This window comes from Macaca thibetana, chromosome 15 (assembly GCF_024542745.1).
Source record: "Macaca thibetana thibetana isolate TM-01 chromosome 15, ASM2454274v1, whole genome shotgun sequence".
Classification (NCBI taxonomy): Eukaryota; Metazoa; Chordata; class Mammalia; order Primates; family Cercopithecidae; genus Macaca; species Macaca thibetana.
In genome coordinates this window covers 83833196-83859897 of record NC_065592.1, presented here as the reverse complement: position 1 = coordinate 83859897, position 26702 = coordinate 83833196, and the positions used below count along the sequence as shown (strand labels likewise).

Genomic DNA, 26702 nt, shown 5'->3' with positions numbered 1-26702 from the left:
AATGTAATACACCATATGTGATGGTTAATACTGAGTGTCAAATTGATTGGATTGAAGGATACGAAGTATTGATCCTGGGTGTGTCTGTGAGGGTGTTGCCAAGAGAGATTAACATTTGAGCCAGTGAGCTGGGGAAGGCAGCTCCACCTTTAATCTGGTGGGCACAGTTTAATCAGATGCCAGCCAATATAAAGCAGGCAGAAAAACATGAAAGGGAGAGACCGGCCTAACTTCCCAGTCTACATCTTTCTCCCATGCTGGATGCTTCCTGCCCTCGAACATTATACTCCAAGTTCTTCAGTTTTGGGACTTGGACTGGCTCTCCTTGCTCTTGAGCTTGCAGACAGCCTATTGTGGGACCTTGTGATTGTGTAAATTAATACTTAACAAACTCCCCATTATCTATCTATCTATCTATCTATCTATCTATCTATCTATCTATCTATCTATCTATCTATCCATCCATCCATCCTATTAGATCTGTCCCTCTAGACAACCCTGACAATACACCATACAATAGGGTAAAGTTTAAAAACCACACACTCATCTCAATAGATGCAGAAAAAGCATTTGACAAAATACAACACCCTCTTGTGATTAAAAACACTCAACAAACTAGTAATAGATGAAGAATTCTCAATCCGGTAAAGGATATTTATAAAAATTTCACAACTAATATCATACTTAATGCTGAAAGACTATATCCCCTTAAGATCAGGAAAAATACAGGAATGTCTACTCACAACTTTTATTGTATATTGTACTGGAGGTTCTAACCAGGGCAATTAGACAAAAAAATGAAATAAAAGTAATCCAGATAGAAAAGAATGCAGTAAACTATCCCTATTTGCAGATAACATGATCTTGTATATGGAGAAATCTAGGGAATCCAATAAAAACATTTGGAAATAGTAAATACATTTAGCAGGGCTATAGGCTACAAAATCAATATACAAAAAACAACTGTATTTGTGTACACTAGCAATGAACAACCTAAAATTGAAATTAAGAAAATAATTTCACTTAAAGTATTATAAAAGAGAATACAATTTAGCCAAGGATGTTAAAAATTTGTACAATAAAAATATAAAACATTTTGAAAGAAATTAAGGAAGATATAAATAAAATGGAAAGAAATCTCACCTTCATGGATTGGTAGTCTCAAATTGTTAGGATGAAATTTTTCTTCAAATTGATCTGCATACGTGATGCAATTGCCGTTAAAATCCCAATGACTTTTCTTCTCCCCACCAAGAAAGCCTGAGTAGCCAAAACGATTATGAAAAAGAATAAAGTTGGAGGACTCATGTTTTCTGACTCTAAACCTAATTACAAAATGACAGTAATCAAGTCTGATACTAGCATGGAATAGATAGAACACTTGCAATCAATTGATTTTTGAAAAGATTACCAAGAAAATTTAGTGGAGGGAAGAATAGTCATTTCAACGAATGATGCTGGGACAACTGTATATTCACATGCAAAGTAATGAAGTTGGACCCCTTGTCACACTCTACACAAAATGAACTAAAAATGCATCATCAACTGAAAGGTAAAATCAAAATCAATAAAACTCTTAGATGAAAACATAGGAGCAATCATCATGACCTTGGATTAGGCAATCTGTTTTTAGATATTACACAAAAAGTACAAGCAAACAAATAAAAATATGTAAGTTGGACTTTATGCTTCAACTTTGTGCTTCAAAGAGTATCATCAAAAAATTGAAAAGATGGTCCATACAATTTGAGAAAATATTTATAAATCATATATCTGATAAGAGAACTGTATCTAACATTTATAAAGAACATTTTTATAATTATATATTATAAAAAGACATAAAATCAATTAAAGTGGGCAAAGGATCTGAATAGACATTTCTCTGAGGAAGATATACAAATGGCCAAAAACCACATGTAGAGATGCTCAACATCGTTAGTCATCAAAGAAGTGCAATTTAAAACCACAATGAAATATTACTTTACTCTCACTAGGATGGCTATGATAAAAAGGATGTAATAAAAAGTTTTGATGGAGATGTAGCAAAATTGGAGTTTTCATAAATTGCTGGTGGTAATGTAAAAATGGCACAGGTGCTATTCAAAACTGTCTGCCATTTCCCCAGAGTGTTAAACATAGAGTTAATATATGACCCAGAAATAATTCTTCTAGGTGGCATATCAAGGGTAATGAAAACACACGTGCATGTACAAATTTGCATGCAGATGTTCATAGCAGCCTTTTTCAGAATAACCCCCCAAATGGTACCAAACCAAATGTTCATCCACTGTTGAATAGATAAATAATATGTAGTATATCTACACAGTGGAATATTATTTGACAATAAGAAGAAATAAGATATTGATATATGATGCAATATGGATGGACCTTGAAACCATTATGCTAAGTGAAAGGACCCAGGTATAAAAGATCACCTATTATATAATTTTATTTATACAAAATGTCCAGAAAAGACAAATCTATAGAGATAGAAAGTAGATCGGTGTTTGCCAGGCCTGGGAGAGGGGAAGCAGGATGGAGAAGTGACAACTAATGGGTGTAGGTATTCTAAAATTGATTATGGTGATGGTTGCACAAGTCTGTGAATATACTAAAAATCATTGATTGTAGACTTTAAATTGGTGAGTTTTCATAGTATGTGAATTATATCTCAATATGCTGTTATTAATTAATTGAGATATTATTAATATCTCAATAAAGCTGTTAAATTAAAAAAAAAAAACAGTTGAGTGAATCCCCAAACAGGATAAATCCAAAGAAATTCATGTCATAATTAAATTTCAGAAAACTATAGAAAAATCTTAAAACAGTGAGAGGAAAAGAACAACACCCTTCAAAAGACAATTCAGATGGCATTAGATTTATTATCAGAATCATGGAAGCCAGAGGAGAGGCACGACAGTCTTCAAGCGCTGAAAGCAAAGAAACTTACCCCGCAAACTCTATTTCCTGAACACTTTTCTGTTTTGAGTGAGGTAGAAACAAAGACATCACAAGACAAAGGAAAAATTTTAAAATTTTCACTAGCAGAACTATCCTAAAAAAAAAAAAAAAGTCAAAGAAAGTCTTTGAAAGAGAAGAGGTATCTTGGAACATTAGAAAGGAAGAATAAATAGCAGGAAAAGCCAAAACACGGATGAATACAGTAAACTTTCTTTTTCCTCATGAGTTTTCCAAATTATGTTTGATGGCCTAAGCAAATATTTCTTAAAGGAAGTATTTAAGACAATTATATTACAAATGGAGGATCATAAATGGACTTATAAGGAGGTAATTTTTCAGTCTGGTAAAGTATCAACACCAGTAGATCTTTGCAGTGCTGGAATAGTTCTGTATCCTGATTTTCATGGTGGTTACAGGAATTGACACGTTAGTGAAATGGCATAGAATATTACACATACACTTTTCAATGCACATTTCCTGACTTTGATATTATACTATAGTTACAGAGATGTAACTCTTGGGGTAAATGGGGTGAAGGGTACGTGGGACCATTCTGTACTGTTTGCAACTTCCTATAAATCTACAATGACTTAAAAATAAATTTTTAAAAAGGGAATGATGACTCAATGACTAGAGAAACACCTAGGGCACAAGTGCATGTGTCCATGTGTATATGTCTGGGTGGAGTGAGAGAGGTAGAGGGAGAGAGAGCAAGAGAGGTGTAAGGTGTATATGTGTTGAATAGAAACATGCTGAATTGGAGACTGGGCAGATATAAAATGCAAATTTAATCTCTTCATCAGCCTAGCTTATGGTAGTTTTCATATTTTGCATGTAGGGTATTATTTTTCCACAACAAATTTCTCTTATTTTTTTATCCCATCATCTTCTGAGAACTCCTGCAATCTAATTTCTGAAGCCATAATTGTAACATAAATCAAAATAATTATTTTGGATCCTGTTCTGTTTTGAGGATGGCACATTTGTCCATCCTCCCCCAAAGTTAGAACGCATACTCCAGTCTTGTGGCTTTGTTTCCTACTCAAGTGTGTCTTTGGTGTTTACTTGCATTCTTCATGGTTTTATCCATAAAAAAGCAGACTTTAAAAAGGAAGCATGCATTTGCTAAGTACAATCTGTGTGCAAAGTAGAGTTAATTTGGAGATTAGAAGACTAAATAGGATACTTGAGAAAATAAATGGATAATAAATGTTGTGTCATATTTTTAAGCTTTATTTGCAGCAACTTTAAACAGTTAGAAGAGATTAAACTAGAAATATATAGACAATAACCTTACCAAACAGAGAAGCTAATTATAGTTAAATCAAACAGACGGTGGGATCTCTTGCTGACAAAAAAGAAAGATAAAAGCAGTGATTAGGATAGTGGGAAGAGTTGAAATGAAAAACAAATCCGCTTATAAATAACCATCCCCCTCCCTCACAAAAAAGTTGACAAAAATTGAAGTTAATCTTTATTTCCCTAGAAGAAGGCAGGATATATGAGAAACATAATAACCTGTAAAGTTCATTCTATTCAATAATTATCCACCTGTTACAATGAATGATAAATGCTTCCTAGAGTTCTGCATCTTCCAGCAATGTGGCAGATTGATACATCTGAGAGGGAGAAAGCAGGCGTGAAGAGTAAAAAATAGTAAGTGTCATGGATTTGCATTGCATTTCTTTTAATAAGTAGAAAAAACTTGGATGTAGAGGGTGAACTGAACCTCATAACCAGACTGAATGGTTTATCAAGAAGTCCAGGAGTATATATAGGAGAGAAGTGCCTAAAGCATGTTCCCGACCCCAAAAAGATGAGTTTGAAAGGAGTTCCAACTTTTTACATTTTCATTTTTCAAGGACAAGCCAACAATGTTAAAGTTCAACTTGATCTTGGAATTTAACCTAGCTAGCATATAAGCAATAGTTGTACTTTGCCTTCAGCTAAAAGAATATAATGATGTGTTTTAGGATTATCAGGCACATAAAGTAGTACAATTTAGGGGTCTTGACATTTGCTAGAGACATAAAGAACCAGGTCCAATTATCCTGAATATTCTTCCTTCCCTTCTATTTCAATATCAGAATGTTGAAAAAATCCAGCTAACATAAATTTTAAAATGAAATCAAAAATAAATGATGGACCCCACCACATTAGCTTGACTATGGTGGAGGCAAGGAAATTGTGGGTTGAGGTATAATAAGAGCTTTCAGTTATTTTAAAAAATAATCATTGGTGTGTAGAGCTACCACCTCCCCACCAACTGCCTCCATGACTCACTGCCCATTCCCCATCAGCCCTAGGGAGCAGAAACGGGGGAGGCTGGGTGATAGACCTTATGTAGTGTTCAGTTGTTAGCTGAAAAGTTTGGCTAGAAATCTGGCTGGTGGGAAGTGTTTCCTGTAGCGCTAAAATGCTTGATGACATCATCTCAGGTTCGGCCAAAACCAAACCAAACAGTGTTACCATATTTTGCAAGTAGTAGAAACTTCTGCAAATAAATGCATCATCCTTGTCATTCATAATCATCAGCACCATCACCCCCATCATACTGGAGATTGAAATCAAGAACTGGGTGGCCTTTCTCCATTAAAGACTAAATAAATAAACAGCCTTTGCCACAGAGCAGTTTAAATATGTATAATTTTATCTATTAATATTATTTGCCTCTGAGTTCTTACAAGGCTATTGAGAGAATCTAAAATTGATTGTATAAGTAAAAAGGGAAACAATATACAAGTGTCAAACATTTATATTATTTTAAAATATGCATTTGTCACATTTATTTCAGTTTGTTCATAGTGACAAATGCATATTTTATCACTATCAGTGATGGCATTTTTGAGTGCCTTGAGTAGCTCAGATTTTGAGGTACAAAAAAATTAACTATGATTTTTCCATGCTTCCCTTTAAAAGGTAATCCATATTAAAACAAAACAAACGTAAGTACTATATATTGATAAATTAAGAATAGGGATTTTAAAAGCTACTTTTAATAAGATAACCTTATTTCTGAAAGGAATAATAAATTCAGTTTTCACTTTCGGGTGTAGCAGCATGCCTCACAGATTGAACTTGTTCAATGAGTTATTTTGCTATCATTGAGGCTAGTTATGTTGAAAAGAATGAAACATCATATTTTCACAAAACATAGATTGAATTGTTTAGAAACTTTTTCTTTTGAAATAATTATAGATTCTCAGTAGGTTTCCAAGAAGTGTGCAGGGAAGTCCTTTGCACTTTCTCCAAGCTTCCTCATTGTTAACATCTTGTACAGCTATAGTATAGCATGAAAACCAAGAAATTGCATCAGAACAATCGATAGCATTTGTTCAGATTTCACCAGTTATACATGCAACTCATGAGTGTATATGTAGGGTGTGTGTTTATAGCTCTATGCAAGTTTTTCACACATGTTCCTTGCCACACTCAAGACAGTCAACGGTTCTATCAACATGAGACTTGGGGCTTGAATCCTAGCTCTGCCAGTTACTTGATGTATGACCAAGGACATCTTTCTTCTTGTGCCTCCACTTCCTCTTCTGTGATATGGTGATAATAGTTATACCTACAGCACAGTGTTGTTGTGAAGCTTAAATAAGCTAATAGAAGTGACACATAGAACAGTGCCGGGCACATAATAACTGCTCTGTAAGCGTTAGCTGTCATAATTATCTTTATTTAATATTTTTATATGGTATAGTCATTAAAGGGTTAAGAGTAATTCCTAATCCATAGTAAATCTCAAAAATATCAGTTATTATTTGTTACATGTTTCACTGTTAGGAGGTGTCTCCTCTGGCTAGAAGAATATATTTAAAAACAAAGTTTTCACTTGGACAAGGTTATCTTTATTGGAGGAAGTCACTGAAGTTATTGTTTTGTTCTGTCATTTAGTTTATGTGAAGCTTCTTTCGTGTTTAGTGTGGCACAAACCCATCCTTTGTAGGCTAGGATACTAAAGTGAAATCATTGCTAAACAAAATGAGTTCACTCAGAAACCTCTGTTTGAAAAATAAGAATGTATCATGGAATACTATAATTTAAGAGTTTGCATAATGATTAGCCAAGATAACCTTTCCCCAAAGAGTGAGGTCTCAGTATTAAAAACCAGAAGTAGGTAAATAAATAACCTTGGAGACACAGACATTTGTCTTTTAATGGTATCACTGTGATTCCATTCCATTGTCCTCTTCCCGGAAGCAGAAAGCTGCAGGTCCTAGTGGGTAGAGCTTGGGTCCTTCCAGTGAGGAATTAGGGCACTTTTTTTTTCATCTTCATGTATGTATGTGAAAGGCAACCCTCAGGGCTTGTATGTTTTAACCTGTGAGGAAAAGAAAGAGGCAAACAATGACAAAGGGAGTGAGTGATTTTGCCAGATCATTTATTGACATTTCCTAATGTACAACGTTGTGACCACTCGTTTGTGCTAGAGTTATTCTTGGTCAAATTTCCTTCTCCTCAAAGTTAAACAAATAGGAGTTCTAAATTCTTTCTTTTGATGGAACCTCAAAACATATGTTATTTAAAGCTTCTATCTAAATCTACCAACACTGTTGAAATCATGTGTCAAACTTTTAATGATTTTTCTGTCTGCCAAACTTTATGTTATAGCTCTTTGATGGTTTGGATTTCTGTGGTTTTCTAAAAATGTCTAACTCCTTTTCATTTGTTATTAATGGGGTGTGTGTGTGTGTGTGTGTGTGTGTGTGTGTGTGTGTGTGTGTACACGCATGCCTGTGCTTGGTATAGCTCCAGTCAGTATTATTGCCTTCACTTTCTTTTTTGCAGCTACAATGTTGTGATATAACCAACATCATCACAAAATTCTTTTATAGAAGCAGTGTGCAAAAAGCAATTTTGTGACCATCAAGCCATTGTGGTTTCCATTGTATTATGACTTATTAATGTAGAAAAATACGTTTTAGATCTTATATTTTCTGATTCTATAATTTTTTTTAGGCCACAAATAAAAAGCACACACATTTTTCTTGCTAAGAAAAAAGAAATCTTTTTAAGGGGAGAGGAGTTTGTTTTTGGAGCAGAGAAAAATAATTCCAGTGAGATGATTAAGAGTCAGTTCCAAACAAATTAAAAAAAAAAACACTACATATAAAACCTTGAAAATAGTATACTTATAATAATTATTATAAAATGGGAAATGACAGGTATAATTGAACCACCTTTTACCTCTAGGCATGGCACTGTATGCTTTATAATTGCCACAACGTTTCTGCTGGATAGAGGTTATTTTCTGCCCATATTACAACATGCTGCACACCAAGGACACTGTGGCTTAAAGTTATTTACCCCAAATTACATAGCTAGTGATATGGTTTGGCTGTGTCCCCGCCCAACTCTCATCTTGAACTGTCGTTCCCATAATCCCCACATGTCGTGAGAGAAATCCAGTGGGAGGTAATTTAATAAGGGGGCAGTTACCCTGATGCTATTCTAGTGATAGTGAGTTCTCATGAGATCCAATGGTTTTATGAAGGAGTTTCTTCCCTTTTGCTTGGCACTTCTCCTTGCTGCCACCATGTGAAGAGGGACGTGTTTGCTTCCCCTTCTGCCATAATTGTAAGTTTCCAGAGGCCTCCCCAGCCATTATTAACTGTGAGTTAATTAAACCTCTTTCCTTTATAGATTACCCAGTCTTGGGTATGTCTTTATTAGCAGCATGAGAATTGACTAATATAGCTAGTAAGAGTAGGAGTTTGAATCCAGATTTGTCTGACCTCCAAATTATGTTCTTTACACTTAATCATTTTTCCCCAGCATAGATACAGCATTTCCTTTTATTTTCAAAGACAAGATGAATGTAAAGGTCAAACTGTTTGTGGTCTCTCTTGAGTGCAAGATTTAGCCACCAGTAAAGCATGTCCTTCTTGAAAACAATATGATAGTCAAGGTAAAGATCATAAAGAAAACTTTTTTCATTTCCAGTAAGAAAGCTAGTCAAGAAAAACTTCATCACCTTCAGTACCAAATCACTTAGGGCTATTATTGTGGTAGGAGCATTTTCCCTGAAAACTTCCTGAATTTAAGGGAAGATTGTAAATATACCATTGTCAATGGGAATTGTCATAATATTTTATTTTTTAAAAAAGATAAAACTACCCTCCATTATCTTTTGCAGCTAGAAGAAAAAGCTTTATGATTCCAGGCATTTTATCTAGGAGAGAAGTAATGGCATGTACCATATGGCATGTCTGTTGTGAAAAGTGGTATAGTGTTTTATCATCCAGAAAATAGCATTGGCTATTAAATCAGAATTCATGTCATTGGATCACAGAGCCAGTCATACTAAGAAGAGAGGTTGACAGCCTCCTCCAATTCATCAACATGTGTGACCCTCAAGTTACTACCCTCACCAAAGATAGCAAATTCTGGAGCATTCCTAAGTGTGGCAGTCCAGACAGTGAGGTACTCAAAGCAGAACTGAAAGGTTTTATGGCTTCTCAGGCTGGTTCAGAGAAGGATCCAAGGTGACTGCTCTATTCTGGTAAAACCTAGAATATATCTGAAAAGTCAGGAATTCCCAGGGCTTCCTTGGCTCTGGCTTCCCCAACAGTTGTTTTAGTCTGACCTCATATCTCACAGTTTGTCTTGAAACATGATTTGTCTTTAAGAGATGAGAAGTGAACTGAAAAGGGGTGAGGTATGGTGTCCAAAATATCAGCCTCAATAAAACATTCCATTGATTGCCCACCTTTGAGGTTGGAACACACACACTCACACACATACACACTCCATGATTCTTTCCAAGAGCAAAGAATGTTTCTCTTTTTTAGTAAGATCACTGTTCTTGTTTTTAGAGTTTTACATAAAGGTTCAGTTGTAAACTCCTATAGCTAGGAGACATCCTAGAGTACAGGGAATTAAATATATCTGGAGAAACTTACAGGAAATAGTGAAGGAAATGATTGGTTTTTTAAAAGGAAATTTTATAATTTTTTAAAAGAAAGCCAAAGACTCTAGTTGGGGTGCTATATAGAAATATTACAAATGGAAAAGAAGTTCTTCCCACTTTTTTCCTCTCTCTCTGACACAAAAAACCACAGATTTAATAAACTAAAATAGAAAAGAATAGACAAGGAGGCTTAAATAATTTTCTTTTTTCCTCCAAGGTAATAAATATTGTGCCTGAGTTATATTTTCATTAAGTCACTGAAAAATGCACCATCACATTTAAAACAAGTCCTTTGTAAACAAGGGTAGTCTCAAAGGTGCCTCTACCTTTAGAAATAATCATTTACTCTGTCAAATAAATAAGAAATTGATGGAGGACAGATGCTACTGAAAAAGGATAAGTAAATATTTGATAGCTAGTTTGACAAATACAATTGAATAGCCCTTTATGTACCTACCTTTTTTTTTTTTTACAAAAATAAGCAGATGCATAAAATAAGTATTTAGAGTATTCAGAATGTAGAATTATTTGATTTCAAAATGGTGAATGAGATCAAATGATGTTATACCTGAAAAGGAAGAGAACAGGAGTACAAAGTTAGGGTCAGATTCTATGACTCTTCCATAAAACATTCACTGAGCCAAACATTTGGATGCCTAATCAAGTCATTTATGAATTCTGTTGACATTTAGGAAGAATTTAGAATGCTTTAAGGTTAAAACTTAGATGTAGGCCCTTGTGCCTCAAATAAAATAGAATAATAAAATAGGTAAACTTTCTTATGTTTTTAGAGGATGGTGGCATGGAGATAAAGCTTCTTAGGAGATGAAGAAAAACGCAATACTTGTTGTGGGGACACTTGGTTTAATACAAAAACAAAACAATGTAGAAAAGCCCCTTTGTTCTTCTGGGCCTCCTTGCAATTTCCATCTCAGCAACAGTGCAGGCCTCTATGATGAGTCTTTTAATTCTGGCACACTGGCTGAATTCCATACAGCCAACTGGGTACAAGAATGAGAGTCAAAAGGCAACAGGCCACAATTGCTGCCCCTGTTCCAAATGACATTGTGCAAAGCCAGGGATTATCTCCGTTGTTCACAATGGAATCATCTCACAAACAAATCACTTACAGCAGTTTCTTTAGCCTGGGGTCTTGCATCTCCTAAAATTGTATGCACACACCTGGGACTGTGTACAGCAATGCTTTTCTTTTGGGGACAGGGCCCAGAGCTTCCCAAAGACTTGCAGTCTCTGAACTGTTCCCCACGACCACTGCCATACTTAAAAACCTACTTGAAATGTTTATTTGTTGTTTTTTGAAGTCAATCACAATGATTCAGGTAGTGTTTTATGATTATGTATACATTTAGAGCTATGTTATCCAATATGGTAGCCACTAGCCGTATGTGGTTACTGAGTACTTGAAAAATGGCTAATCTGAATCAAATTATGCTGTATATGTAAAATACATAGCAATTTCAAAGATAGCATAAAAATGGTAAAATATCTCATTATGTGGATTTTTATGTGGATTACATATTGAAATGATCATTTTGGTTATATTAAGTTCAATATAATATTAAAATTAATTTCACCTGTGAATACTAGAAACAATATTACAGGTGATTTTTGAATTATATTTCTACTAGCTAGTGCTGGCCTACAATGTACAATTCTACATATTACACAGATTTAAAAAAACTAAATTTTTCAATAAGGCACCTATCCTTAGAGGGAAGGGAAGAGAACAAAAATGGGCCCGGCACTGAGAAAAATGTTCCATCCATATTTTCTTACTAGATTCTCACAACTCCCTTGTGAGGAAGTTAATATTGGCTAGGAGAATTACCTGATAAAATGGAAAATCTCACAATCATTTCCTTTGACTTTAATTCCTAAATCAACAATGGCAGTCCATTATTTTAACAGTAGCAATTTCTTATGCCTATAATCCCAGCACTTTTGGAGGCTGAGGCAGGAGCATCACTTGAACCTAGGAGTTCGAGACCAACCTGGGCAACATGGTGAGGCCCCCCCATCTCCACAAAAATAAACAAACAAACAAATAAATAAATAATTGAGACAGGTACACACCTGTGGTTCCAGCTACTTGTAAGGCTGAGGTGGGAGGATAGCTTGAACCCAGGAGTTTGAGGCTGCAGTGAGCCATGTTCGCACCACTGCATTCCAGTCTGGGTGACAGTGTGAGACCCTGTCTCAAAAATAAATAGATAAATAAATAAATAGAAATGAAAAACCCCGTTAAACTAAATTAGTATAAAATTAGTAATTAGTAATAGATTAATATATAAATGGGTAATTAGTAATAAAATTATAATAGGCTTATTCTAGTTTAATATAACATACTCATAATATAGTAGTATACTACTAATTATGTCATATTAGTAGTATAATGCTAAAAATGATTGAATGCACTAAAAATGCAGTACAGTGGTTATATTCCTAGGCGCAAGAGTCAGGCACACCTGAATTGAAATCCAGACTCCTTCAGTGACTACCAGTGTGATCTGGGAGAGTTGCTTAGGCTCTCTAAAGTACAGTTTCTTAATTTTCAGTACGGATGAGAGCATACATTGAGATAAATATGCATTTAGTAGTGGACTTAGTTACATCAGAAATATTCAGTAACTATTAGTTGTTTATTATTATTCTTGCTGTCATTATTATGAGGTCAGACAGGCTGGAGGTTGAATTTCAATGCTGCAACTTAAAAGTTGAATCGTTTAGGCATATTGCTACCCTGTGTGCCTCTGTTTTTCTTATCTGCAAAATGACAATAATTTTCATTTCCAAGAGTTCTTGAAAAGACTAATGATCTCATTCAAAACACTTAGCAAAGTGCTTTTCATAGAAGAAGCAGTCTATGTCAGGCAGTTATTATTGTTTCCTAGATACAGTGACATAGTGGGAAAGTGCATGGGCTCTGGAGTCAGACTTCCTGGGTTCAAGTCTTGGTTCTGCTGCTCTGTAGCTATATAAACTTCAGCCATTTTATTTAGCCTTTTTTATTGCCTCAGTTTCCTCAGTGGCTAAATGAAGTTATTGTGAGAACTAAACAAATTAATTCAACGTAGTGAGATGGTATCTGGCACATAGTAAGTGCTTAATTAATGTTAGCACTTTTAATAGCATTGATGTTAGTTTTTCATTTTTCATATTTTATTTTTGCTTTCATGCTTTTAGTGATTTCTTTCTCTTTTGAATTCTTTTCAACATATCTTATGTACTTCCAGGGCACTCATGAATCATATATGAAGAAATTGATGACATTTGGAACCAAAATAAATGCCATGATTTTGATCACTGTGTTTATCTGATATCATAACAGATGCAATTTACAAAGGGTGTGGTTTTAACAGACACATGGAGTTTTCAAGTTATCTATCGTGTTCAAGTTAAGTTTCACCACAGACATGGTCAGGATGAGTATTCTTCAAAATTTCAGAAATTGGTAACATTTGAAATACAGCTGACCATGGCATATTACTATTGCAGAGCTGGCTACAAACTCTCACCTAGATTGCAAAGTTGTTCACATAGGTGAACAGCTCATAGCATCCTCAGAATCTTTATCAATGGGTGTGATGGAAGTAATGACTAGAACTATGCCATATGGGCTTGTTGTGGAGATCTGGTTGAAAAACACTGGTAAAAAATAAGAAGTGAAGCTAACTCATCAATCAACAAATACTGAAGGATCACTTTGGCAGGTAACTTAAAAATTGCTTTATCATTCCCCTTTAGATAAAAGAAGTATTTATCTATAAAGCTTTCTTGAAAAAACAGGAGTTTAAAGGATTATGACTTTTCCATTTGCCTTTCTCATTTTAGATACGCTTTTATTTTAACAAACTTGGCATCATCTTTCATCTTGTTGCACATTGAACACCCTGATGAGTTTTCTTAAATTTTTAAATTTTTATTTATTTATTTATTTTTTGAGATGGAGTCTTGCTCTGTCGCCCAGGTTAGAGTGCAGTGGCATGATTGTGGCTCACTGCAAGCTCCGCCTCCTGTGTTCACGCCATTCTCCTGCCTCAGCCTCCTGAGCAGCTGGGACTACAGGCACCCACCACCATGCCCAGCTAATTGTTTTTGTATTTTTTAGTAGAAACGGGGTTTCACTGTGTTAGCCAGGATGGTCTCGATCTCCTGACCTCATGATCCGCCTGCCTCGGCCTCCCAAAGTGCTGGGATTATAGGCATGAGCCACCGCGACAGGCCCCTGATGAGTTTTGTTTCCGTGTCACCAACCTGGACATAAAATGCTGCTAACCTTCTTTATTATTATTATTATTATAGCATAGAGCATATACATTTCAGCCAATGAGATGACATTCTCCACTGAATAACTGGAAGAACTCTGTATAATCTGGTACAATGTATTTACTTTAAAGCCTAGTTTAATATAAACCATTTGTTAATACCAAGTTTCATAGTAGGTACTGGAAGCTCTATGGAATGACCCAAGACTCCATTCACCAGGCAAAGACAATTTCAATGAAATACATTGTGTTCATGATAATAGCTTGTCTCAGTTTTAGCATATTGTTGATTTTGTTTCTTTTGTGGAAGTCAAAGGATATATGTGAAGCATTTGGGAATTTTAGTTAGTTAGTTGAGCCTCTGCTTCCAGACTCTATTCAGGTTCCAATAATGATTTTGTTTGAGTTGGAGGAAATGAATTTTGATAGTACATCAGAAATGAAAAGGTAACTAAGCCGCTACTTTTTGTTTAACTAATTGCTTTCACTTCATCCACTTTTGTACTTTGGAGGGGGAGAATGTAGACATTTGTTCTGTTTTGAACAGTGAAAAATATTGAACACTGTTTTGTTTAATATGCTCAGATTCAATGGCATATAAATAGTTCTTTTTAGTGTGAATAGAAATTGTGATTAAGAAATATGTGAGTTTTGTATGATAACTTCCATGTTCCCTTTTCATTGTGTTTTGCGGTGGATCAAATGACATTCCTGTTTGTCTTTCTGAACAAAATAGTTATGCAAATGGGCAGTTTAAACTTTTAGCTTTATAAGACCATTTAATGCACTTACCTTTAGGAAACAAAACTAAGTACTGAACCTAACTGTTGAAGACCACTGAATATGTTCCCTGATCTGTGTGATGCTTTGAGAAATTCATAATTCCTTAAAAATAAACAGAAAGAAAAAGTAACGACTTCTGCTACGCTCCTAAGACTGTGTTATTTTTTCCAAGATGACCTTTAATGTTTTTCTGCAGTTTGTAGTATAAAATAGAAATAATTGAGCTTTAGCACAAATGATCGCCTCATGTTCTAATGCTGTAACTCCAGGGCAAAAAGGGAACAATAGTTTAACTTTAGAAATTCCCAGGCTCTGGGCTCTGCACCCCTCCTTGGCACATCTGTATTGTGCATCCTTCTCTATCAATCTCCTAGAGTTCTTGCGTCACACCTAAAAACTCCAGGCCTCGGAGAAGTGGTAATGAGTGATAAAACTTAAAATATTACTCATTGCAGGAGTGGCATTTTTTTTAAGAAGCAAAAGTGATGAATTGTAGAATTAGAAGTTCTGGTGTCTATGATGCCGGAAAAGCAGTTTGAGGAAAAATTTGGCCCTTTTAGGGAGGTAGCATCCAATTCATTTGACTGTTAACAAGATCAGTTCCTCATGGGGATAGTTGAATCTTCTACTGGTTCAAAAGTTGGTTATGCTTAAACATCTTATTTTAACTTAAAACAGGTTATATGTATTCATTTCTTGATCTAAGGATAAAGTCTTTTCTTTGAGAATGTTACTAGCAATTGAACTTCTGGTTTATCTTTTTGCATAAATCATATCCATCATGTAGGATCTACAGTTTCCTTTTCATTTTAAATAGAGAGATATCTTAATGACAACTGCAGAGGAGTCTGAGGGAAGCTGGCTTCTGTATTTTTTCTAGTCTATTACTGTTTTTTTTGTTGTTGTTGTCGTTTAAACAGTTTTCTTGTTCACATCATGTTATACCAGTATATAAAAAAACAAATTGAGGGGTGATTTTTTTGGTCTTTTTTCTTTCCAAAACATTTTATTTGGTTTTCACAGAAATGCCACCTTCTTTTGTTCTCACCTTGCATCATTGTTCATAACATTTAATGAAATTGCATAATGATCACCAATACAACATACAAAACTGGGCTTGGAAAGAAACACAGTAGACCCCTGATATAACTCAAATGGCAAGACCACACACCAGTTGTGTGGCAAAGAACAGCAGATTCATTATTAGCATTCAGAGTATTAGGAAAAAGAGATCTGCTCTTCATGTATGTTAAATGGAGGTCAGTTAAAAGGTTTTCTTCTGTCTGTAAAAGCCATTGTCTCAGCTCATCTGGATTTTAGTAATGGAGTTTTGTATGGCAGTTTTCCAAATGGGCTCTTTTCTCCTATAATCTCAGAAGAGGTTTCTCAATATTTTCAAATTTTTCCCAAATATTTCTAAATTCTAGGAAGAAACAATGCCAGTACCTGCTGCTTAAAATGTCTACATTTTGGTTTAAGCAACTTTTTTTAACACAGACAATAGACTTTCTATATATTATATTATTCATATATAAGTATATATTGTATATTTATGTATTATATGTCATGTAAATTATAAAAATTTAAAATGTATAAAATATATAGAGATGACTATAATATAATCAAAAGAGAACTTGGAATTGAAGGCTAAAAATCTGAGGTTCAAGTTTCGAACTTCCAATTATTAGTTGGGAGAACTTGGATCAGTCAGGTAACTATGTGCAGTCTGTTTCCCTTCCTGAAAATGCAGATAATAATATCTACCCTTAAGTAATGCATGAAATGATCTTGACAATTTAAAATGTCACAGTTATATGAGAGTACATGCATGGTTGTATAATATATAAATGGTTATATAAAAATGTAAAAAGTAGTATTATGTAAAATGATACTAGCATCAGAAAACACGTTTAAATAGGTTCTCTCTCACCCTCCCTCTCTCCATCCCTCCTTTTGTTTCTTCCTTCCTTCCTAGTAAACATTTTATTGAGGTAAGACACATGTGAAAAAGTACATTATTTATAATTGTGCTGCTCTATAAATTTTCCAAGATGAGTACACCCTTGTTACTACCACCAGATCAAGAAAGAGCACATTATTGGCACTCCAGGAGCCCTCCTCATTTGTCTTTTGATCGCTATGGAATGCATCCTCCTGTGATAATCACTGTCCTGACTTCTAGTAGTATAGATTGTTTTTGTCTAATTTCAAACTTTATATTAATGGAATTTTCACAATATGTATTCTTTTGTGTATCTTCTCTTGCTCAATATTGTTGTTGCATCACCCATGGTTTTGTATGTAATAGTAATTCATTCATTCTCATCACTGTACAGATTCCACTGTCTCAATATACCGTAATTTATTCATTTTGCTGTTGATGAACATTTGTGTAGTTTCTCGATTGGGAGTTTTACAAATAGTGCTGCTATGCACATTCTTACAGTCTTTCATTAATTATAAGCATGCATATCTGTTGGGTATATACCTTGGAGTAGAATTGCTGGGTCATAGGGTGTCCATATGATCAACTTTAGTAGATAGTGCCAAATGGTTTTCTAAAGTGGTTGTACCAGCATACACTCTCACCAGCCATGTGTGGGAGTTCTAGTTGCTCCACAGCTTTGACAACATTTAGTGTTTTTCTGTTTGCTTAAATTTTCTGTCTGCAGAAATTTAGCCATTCTTATGAGGATTTTATGTCAATATATATTTATTCATTTATTTTATAAATTATTTAGTAATAGATGGACATTTAGCTAATTTATACCTGTCTTTCTTTTCTTTTCTATTCTTCCTCTCCTTTCTCCCTAATTTTAATGGTTATATTATTTTTGATTCTTTTATTATTTACCTTTATAATTTTATACCATTCACTTGAATCATTATCTCTTAATCCTGAAATAAGATTTTAGAAAACTATTTACCTATAGATTTAGAAAGGGAAATAAACTTTATATAAATATGAATTTATGCAAATGCATCAATGAACAATAAAGGAAAGCTTATACTAAAAACTCCTACAAATCATAATATTAGTAGAAAGGCTGGAGAATTGGAGGATTTTGCTGGGGAAATTTGGTTTGTTCTATGCTGAGAGAAAGAGGGAAGGAAGAAAAGTGAAGGAAGGAAAAGGGAGGAAGGGAGAGAAAGAGAGAAAGGAAGGAAGGAAGAAAGGAAGAAAAAATGAGAGAGAAGGAAGGAGGGTAGAAATGAAGGAAGAGGAAAAGAAAAGAGTGAACTTGTGTAGCCAGTTTCTCTGCCCTGCAGTGACTTCTGCTGGGAGGACTTGACGGGATGTGTAACCATTGAAGATTTGTCAGCAGATGCTGCAGGGAATGTATGAGATTTTTTTTTTTCCTAAATGGGAGTATAAATTTCCCATAACTACCCAGATAATTTCATCCACATAGATGGCCAATTTACTTAAACCAAGATAACCCCATTATTCCTTTTCCTGATTAATAGTCATGGGTTTTGGGAGATTTTTTGCTTGAGTTACAGGAATAATTGTTTCAACTCTCATGCTTGTTTGGCTTCTGTGAGTCTCAGCCCTCAGGTCTGCAGAAGAGAATTTAATTATGACTAAACACAACTTCTGCATCCAATCTCCTGCTTTGTAGGTATTGACTAATCCCACTTCACTGTGAGTCTAGTCATAGTGATTAAGCTTTTAGTGAATTCACAAAGTAGTTGCCCCAGATTCATTGAATACCCACCATTTTCCAATTTCTCTTACTATGTGAGGGTGCTGACTCTTACTTTGTTCCCCAATGCATGTAAGGACTTGACAGAAAAAGCCACACATTGTTTAATAAAAGAGAAATTTTAGGGGACTTTAAATACCATCTCATATACTTGATGATTCTCATGAGGAACACATGTTTAAATAGTGTGACCTTCCCAGAATTTAAAATAAAGGTAGAAGGCTTGGGGTTCAGGTTAGTTTATAAGAATGGGCTTTCTAATGCTTAAAGCTATTTTACAAGGAAATGCTCTGCTTATGAGAAATAGGATATCTAATGTGAAAGGCTGATTGTGTAGGCAGAGAGTTAATGGTAGCTTGTTGGATTTTTAAAGTCAGATCTATTAATATCTATTTCACTCCAAGATTCTATGAATCAATATGCTGCATTACACTGAATCTGAGATACCATCTATGATAAAATGCATTCTGATTTCAGCGAGGTTTACCCTCTCTGAAAAATGGAGGGTGTTAAAGTTGATGAAATATGGTTTATATTCTCTTATTTCACAAGGAGAGATTTTTGGATCAACATTACTTTGTAGCTTTGATTATTTTCTCTGTTTGCCCTCCTCTCTCATACTTTGCTGGGTTAAGTTAGTTCCTGGGTATACCTTTGGGTTTTCACATCCTAGAGATAACCAAAGGAATATATATTTCCTATAAACTCTTTTGCAGTGAAGCACATGACTACATACCTAGAGCAAATGGGGTTTGAAGAGAGTTTCTTCTGATTATTGACTCATTAACAGACTAGTAGAACCACGTAAACTTCAGATCAGAGTACGTAGGGCTAACAGAGGACTGTTGACATTTGATAGTGTGTTGAGATCTTTTTGTTGTTGTTTTCAGAATACTATTTAAAGTTTACTTTTCAAAATATTTCAAAATGTTATATTTTGATTGATTCATAAATAAAATTTATATATTTGCTTTTCATTTTACAAAGAATAGCTATTATTTAACAGTGCTGTAATTTTTGCTTTAATCTTATCCCATTAATTTGCACATTATTTAATGCCTAGAGACTATGAAGAAAAAAGGTTTATGCCCTACTTCCCATTTGGCTTTTGAAATTTATTAACATCCATCTTTTGTAATTGCAGTGACTCTTCTCTAGTAAAGTTAAGTTGCTCTAGAAATGGCTTCTAGTGCATATTCCAGAATTGGAATACTGGTGATTTTCAATGTGTTCTTAGCTTCGGTGCTGCCATTCTCCACTAATTTTGTAAAAAATATGATAGACTTTCACTTTAGTCTTCCAGTTTCCAGCTATTAAGAACTTTGGAAAGACAAATGAATATCAGAAGAGGAAAGGGTCAGTTTTCTGGTTGCCTTCAATCACATCTAATTTAGCCTCATGTACAGTTCCAAGACATTTTTGGTACTTGTCAAGTGCAAAAAAGAAATGCAGAGATCATCTTCAAACAAGATTTTAAAAACAGTGCTTTAAGATAAGGGCAATTGAAAGCTCATTTTTAGACCAAACAGCTAAAAAATATGACACATGCAGTCACTACTCATCATTAAATTTTTCTAAGTACATCTAAAAAACTCATCAGTTGCTCTGAGTATGCACTGATGTGCTGGAACAGTCTTTTATGACAGACCTCCTTTATGGCAGGGTCATTTTCCCCTTCATGGGTGGATGTGGGTGAACCAGGGGCTCCTGGCTCTGCCCAGTGAATGTTCTTGGATGATATGTCTTGATATATGTGTGAAGGCCTCTCTTAGCTCCTTTTAAGGGATGTTATCATTATACCTAAAGAGTGAACTTTCAAAGCATCCAGGTTAAGACACAGGCTTTTCATCTCTTAGGGAATTTATTTAGTCATACCTATATACCCCTTTGTAAGTAACTAAAGGAAAAAGTAAATATTTACTTTAAGGAATAATATGCTGACTTTTATTCTACCCTCTAGTTGGTATTTGGTTTTCATACCTGTGTAATTTTATAAACTAAGCATAATCATTTTGATTTGTTTTTGTGAGGGGGAGGAATCTGGACTAAATTACGGTATTTCCATGAAATGTCACTAATAATTTCAGATCCATGAACTTAGATAGGGAGTGAGAAAATGTGAAATGGAGCCTGTGGTTTTCTCATTAAATGACATTGTGTGTTGCAAACATTGTTTAGAGTCTCATTTTGTTTAATATGGGTGTGTGATTTCTAGACACAGAGGGTTGTTTAAAAAGATAGGATGTATGCCCTGTGAGTCTCTTTTACTTAAAACGGCAGGATTAATATTCATGTAACACTACACACAGGTGCACAGCTGTGGGATTTTAGAGCTCTGTATTCCATTCCCGTAAACTAGCCAGTTTCAGAACCTTTGCTTAATCACGTTGACCACTGCAACTCAGATTATGATTTTTACAGCTACTGCCACAACACCAATTTTCCCACAGCATTTCTCACCCTCTTCCCTTCCCTCTTAATCCGCCTTCACCTTTGCCTCCTGAGAAGACCTGGCAATATTCAAATAGGACAGAGAATGCTTGATTTCAGAACAAAATGAAAATACATCTGTTGCCATTGCAACAGATAAGCAACCAGCCGGCCCTTTTCAACTGGGAGCGATTTCAGGCATTACTCCTTTTAATGGTGAATAAAGTCATTGTTTTCAGGTTTTGTTAATTTGTGATGCCCCCAGCTGCTCTCTCTCATCTGATCAAGGGCATTCCTGAACATGTGGACAGCTCAGTCTGGTAAAATAACTGACACAAAACTCATGAGGGCCAGCCAGCTGTCCTAATGAGCAGAAGGCAAAAACATGAAAGAACAACAAGGTGCTGGGGTTACAGAATACACAACACACAGGAGCTCCACTACGAATCCGTCTCATGTCATCCTCGCTGCTTAACCGCCCAGGGTGAGAGGGGAAACTGAATACCCCATTCCTACCCCGGAGAGAGAAACGAGTTGAAGTAAGAAGTAACAGCCTTCCCTTCCCAAGAATCCTCCTCTGCTTCACCGCCACAGTACAGGCCCTTGAAGGCCCTTAATTGCTGATGGGGATGGAGCAGATAGAATCACCTTGGGAGTTTTTAAATATCCTGATTCCCAGGCCACATCCAGGCCAATTAAATTAGACTCTGAGGAATATCACCATTTAAAAAAGAGAAAGAGAAAAAAGATCCAGGTAACTCCAGTGTGCAGCCAAGTCTGAGACCTAGTGGGCTAGTCTGAGCAAGCTAGAGAAGAAGTAAGTGCGGCGTCTGACAAGATGAAGCTCCACTCTCCCCAAGAATACTTAGGAGCTAGTTGTTGCAAAGAGAAGAAAGGGAAGAAAGGCAGCAGGAAGAACCAAGTTGCCCCTTCCTGTCTTTTTTAAGTCAACTGGAGTCTCCACCCACCCAGTGTGGGTAACCTAGGCTTCCACCCGCAGGTCGGGTTGGGGGGAGGTGAGTCCCCAGGTCTGGGGGACTGGGCGGGGTGAGGTGACCGCTGGGAGCGCTACCCGGCGGCGCATCAGCAGCCTCAGGCGTGGGCCCTGCACTCTCCAGAGAAGGCGGCGGCTGCCGGGTGGAGAGCAATTTGGGGGCGCAAAAGAAAGCTGGCTCGGGCGCAGGTGGCGCTCGCAGCCCCAGCCCACAGTTGAGCCAATCGCGGGCGCAAGCGCAGCCTGGTGGCTGCGGCGGTAACGGAGCGCGGGGCTCTGGCAGGAGCCGGCGGAGGCAAAGGCAGCGCCAACCGAGAGCCGCGCGCAGGCTGGAGGGAGATCCGCGGCGAGGAGCCGGCGAGAGCGCTCGGCGCTGGGCGGTTTCCTGGCCGAGGGAGGCTAACTTCTCATGTGGAAGAAGTGGAGGGATGCGGCGGAAATGGAGCGGGGCTGCTCCGACCGCGAGGACAGCGCGGAGAGCCGCAGGCGCAGCCGGAGCGCCAGCCGGGGCAGGTTTGCTGAGTCGTGGAAAAGGTTAAGTTCCAAGCAGGGGTCTACCAAGCGCTCGGGACTCCCGTCGCAGCAGACGCCGGTGAGTGGCCAGGGGAGAGCCCCAGTCTTTGCTTTCCTTTCTCCCTCCGCACAAGACTCGAGCCCTTTCCATGGTGCTGAACTTGCCTCTTTAAGGGTGTGAGCCAGGGAACTTGTGGCGCCGCTTCTAATGAAAGAAAGTGCTGGGGGCTGTGAGGTAGGGCGAGAAGGAACGTCTTCCTTCCCTTCAGCAGGGGAGGGTCTCCTGACGTATCTGCAAAAATTGAAAACATGTTCGAGAGGCGAGGGGGCTCGCTGTTAGATCATAAGAGTTTTGCAGTTAACAGAGCGTGTGAGATGTTGTCGAGTGTATTGTGACTCCTATGTACGTTCCCAAGGGTCTGTCTGTGCAGCATGTCGAAGGTACTCGGCCTCCGCTGAATGAGGGCGGAATAGAAAGGGCAAGCCATATTTTTACTCTCTTAACACTTGCTCTTTCCATCCCACACCGCCACTATTTTAATGGGAGCGTTTAATTGTTTGCAGAATGTCATTTGCATACAGAGAATAGCAAGAATATCCCAGGTGCTTATAATCCCACTGCTTAACATATACAGCGTTCAAACAACAGTTTTCCCATGTGTCAGCTCCTCTTCACTGTCTAATTAGTGCAATAAAAGCACTCAAGTGAAATTAATATAGGCATCATATGTGTGTAGAGAAGTGCAGTTGATAAAAAACTTTAGCTGCATTTGCATTTTTAGTACGTGAATATTATGTTTTCCTTTATCCCAGAGGGAGAGAACTCTGTTCTAGAAGAGAGTGCAAAGCCCTCCTGTTGCTCCTTGGGAAGGAGGATACACCACTTTTAACTTCCCAAACATCATTAAGAATACCAGAGTGTGTGTGTGTGCGCGCACGCGCGTGTGTGTATGTGTGTGTATTTGTTTTACATCCAAAGGGCTTGACAGCAGATGTTGCATATTGAAGAGACTTTGATTTAATTAAAAGAAATAATGGTACATAAGCATTGATCCCACAGCGTGATTAATGTTACCCTGCTCTGTTTTTGGGAAGTCGTCACTGAAGGATAAAAATTAATCCCCGAAAAGTAAGATGTTTAAACATTACTTCAACAGAATGTAATATAAACATTTAAAATTTTTGGTGTGTTTATTTTGGTTGCTTGTTTGCAAAAATGTTATGAAATTTCAGGTATTGTTCTCAAATACTTAATGTTTTTTGTGAGCAGGTTTTTTCATCTAAATATGGGTATAGCACACGTAAAAAGGCAAAGTGATTTTACTTCAGGTGTAGAAATATTGTTTAGAAATGTGGACTCGAAAATATTTTTTTAAAAGAATATTAATCTGATGATAGGTTTTTCTGAAATAAATTATGTGGAAAATATAAAATTCATGACATCTGTTTTTTATCAAGTATATGAACTAAAAATTTAATCCTCTTTTTAATAGGAAGTCTAAGTATTAATCTGAGGAACTTATGCTGCGTTTTTTATTCTGTTCAACAGGTGTGTGCAAAGTCTATATCAGGAACATATAAAATCTTCATATAACTATGTTATAAGTTAGAGTAAATGATTGCAGGATTGTTACCTAGAATAAAAATGTGGGAAAGAGCCTAAGAGGGTACCATGACAACCAGAGACATCTGGAAAAGTAACTATGTCCTCTTGTTTACTAAGGGTGATGATGGTGCTGTAGTTCTCTGTAGTACTTGTTAATTGAAACATTAGTAATTCAGTTAAAAACAAGTTAAGGCAAAAGCCTGTGATTATTCTCACATTGCATGGCAAATTAGATACTGATTTTCTTCTGAAAACCTAATAATAAGTGCTTCTAGCTATAATTTTTAATTATCAGTATTTTAAGCAAAGATAGTGAGGTTTTATAAATTTTAGAGCTAAGATGATGGTTTTGAACCAAGGTTTGATTCTATAGTTGTTAACAAAGAGTTTTGACTTCATTTGTGAGAAACCCAACTTATTTATGCAAACAGGAGGAAGGAAATCATAATGCTTATAGCAGACATGCTTACAAAAGTTTTAATCTTTAAGGTAAGATTTTTTCTCCCCCTTAAATTGAGCTATGAAAAATAGCCTAACCTATAAAGATTAAAGCAGTTAATATGATTAATGCTGCTTTTTATTTATTTGTATGAATAGGTAAAATATTCCATAATGTAGCTGTGAATCCTATTCATTATGTATTGTCCCCAAAATATTGTGGTATCCATCCTGACAAAGAAAATATGAGGGGTTCACTCTTTCTTTTGAAGACAAAATAGAAAAACATGGAAAAATTTGATTAATAGTAAAACATGGGGGCTTTCATAAATCTTTTTTCTTTTGAGAATATAAAATAATTGTTTTTCTTAATGTGATATTTGTTACTCTCTTCTCTGCTTTAGTTGGATTCTTGAAATCATTTCGAGTTAAAGTTATTCCCAGGGAATGATATAGTCCATGACTCTGTCCCAAAGGGAATGATTGTATTAGTTTTTTTTTTTTTTTTTTTTTTTGAGATGGAGTCTTGCTCTGTTGCCAGGCTGGAGTGCAGTGGCGCGATCTTGGCTCACTGCAACCTCTGCCTCCCTGGTTCAAGTGATTCTCCTGCCTCAGCCTTCTGAGTAGCTGGGATTACAGGCACATGCCCCCACACCTAGCTAAGTTTTGTATTTTTAGTAGAGATGGGGTTTCACCATGTTGGACAGGGTGGCCTCGATCTCCTGACCTTGTGATCTGCCTGCCTCAGCTTTCCAACGTGCTGGAATTACAGGCATGAACCACTGCGCCTGGCCTAGTTTTCATTTTCACTAGCAACAAAGCATTGCTTACATCGTAATTAATAGAAGATATTTTATTTAGCAAGGAGAGTTCTGCTATACTCCTGGTATCCAGAAGTACTTTATTCATGATCTGAGACATGCTGTTTTGGTGTGTAAAGTGTAGGGGAGGTCAGCTTGACTTGGCGCTGGCAGTTAGATTTCCTACCTACTTATCACTAAGTAAATATGTAGGGGTTTTCTTAGAGGTTGGGTCACTCCATAATTTTGATGCCAGTATTAGAAACCCAAAAGTTGCATTTCTGGCAGTCTCTTTGGAGTAAATGAACTCTTGATGCTCTTATGGAGTATGGCAGGCCTACAGTAGAAAATGTGTGCTATCCCTGCCACTGCCCACTTGGATCTGCTTCTGTTCTGGTGACAGGCAGAAGCAGCGCTGCCCTGTGCAGTAGCTGAAGGATGGGGCAGCTGTTCTGTGTCCTAATAGTGGCATTTAAAATGCATGTTCTCAAGTTCTGGACCACAATAGTGGGTGTGTCTAACGAATCAATCCTTGTTGATTTGAAAAGACTTTTTTTTTTTTTCCCATTTTTGTAATTCAGTAAACATTCTTCTCGCCCCTATTTTAAGGCTTCATGGTTTACAATGGAAGCTTTATGAATTAATGTTGCTTTGTTATAATCTATTAATCTACAATACTAAAATCACACCCCAAATCATAAAATTCTGCTATGGCAAAGTGGTATTTAATTATATGCATTCCTTGGAAATTTTCTGAGATTGGGTCATAGGTTATTTTTCAAATCTAAACTGTTTTTTAGTAAATGTAAAGACATTTTATATTAATTTTATAATTGTATTATTATGAAAGTTATACATTTGAAATTCAGATATCAAATTAAGCTTCTGGATATTAATGTTTTAAATACTGTCTGTGTTGAATTAGTCAATAGGTATAAATGTAATTTAAAACTTCTTTGTCTCCATTCTATAAGATTTGGATTTCATATTTCTTTGTGAATTATTGTTCTTGTTATTCCTGCTATTTGTTTTGATTCTATCTGTACAGAAATGCATGGAAATCTATTGAAAGTTGATTCAATAAGTGCTGTCTCGCATTACAAATATCAGATGCTTACCACAGCATGTATGTATTTTTATTTTATCACGAATTTTAAAATCAGAATATAAAGGAAAAATCCAGCATTATTTTGGGAGAAAGAGAAAAAGAATTTAGATTTCAATTAAGTATATTTATCTCCTCCCAAATTGTATGCTCTCCTTTT

At 36.2% G+C, this 26702-nt stretch overlaps 2 protein-coding genes across 9 annotated transcripts in view; one reads left to right on the top strand and one right to left on the bottom strand.

The window, feature by feature from the left end:
* Positions 1 to 26702, top strand: part of TRPM3 (transient receptor potential cation channel subfamily M member 3) — a 1017461-nt gene that overhangs the window by 84444 nt on the left and 906315 nt on the right. For 6 of the 8 annotated variants that reach the window (XM_050760893.1, XM_050760891.1, XM_050760888.1 and 3 more), the window contains exon 1: positions 22354 to 22672. The exons of 1 other annotated variant lie outside the window; for it this stretch is intronic. In XM_050760893.1, coding sequence (XP_050616850.1) covers positions 22490 to 22672 — 183 coding nt within the window. In that variant the 5' untranslated portion in view covers positions 22354 to 22489. Of the gene's footprint in view, positions 1 to 22353; positions 22673 to 26702 lie in introns of those variants that run through there. One more of the 8 variants, XM_050760882.1, reaches the window with a different exon arrangement.
* The window catches only part of C15H9orf85 (chromosome 15 C9orf85 homolog), an 867064-nt gene that overhangs the window by 524081 nt on the left and 316281 nt on the right, over positions 1 to 26702 (bottom strand). The window lies entirely within an intron of this gene.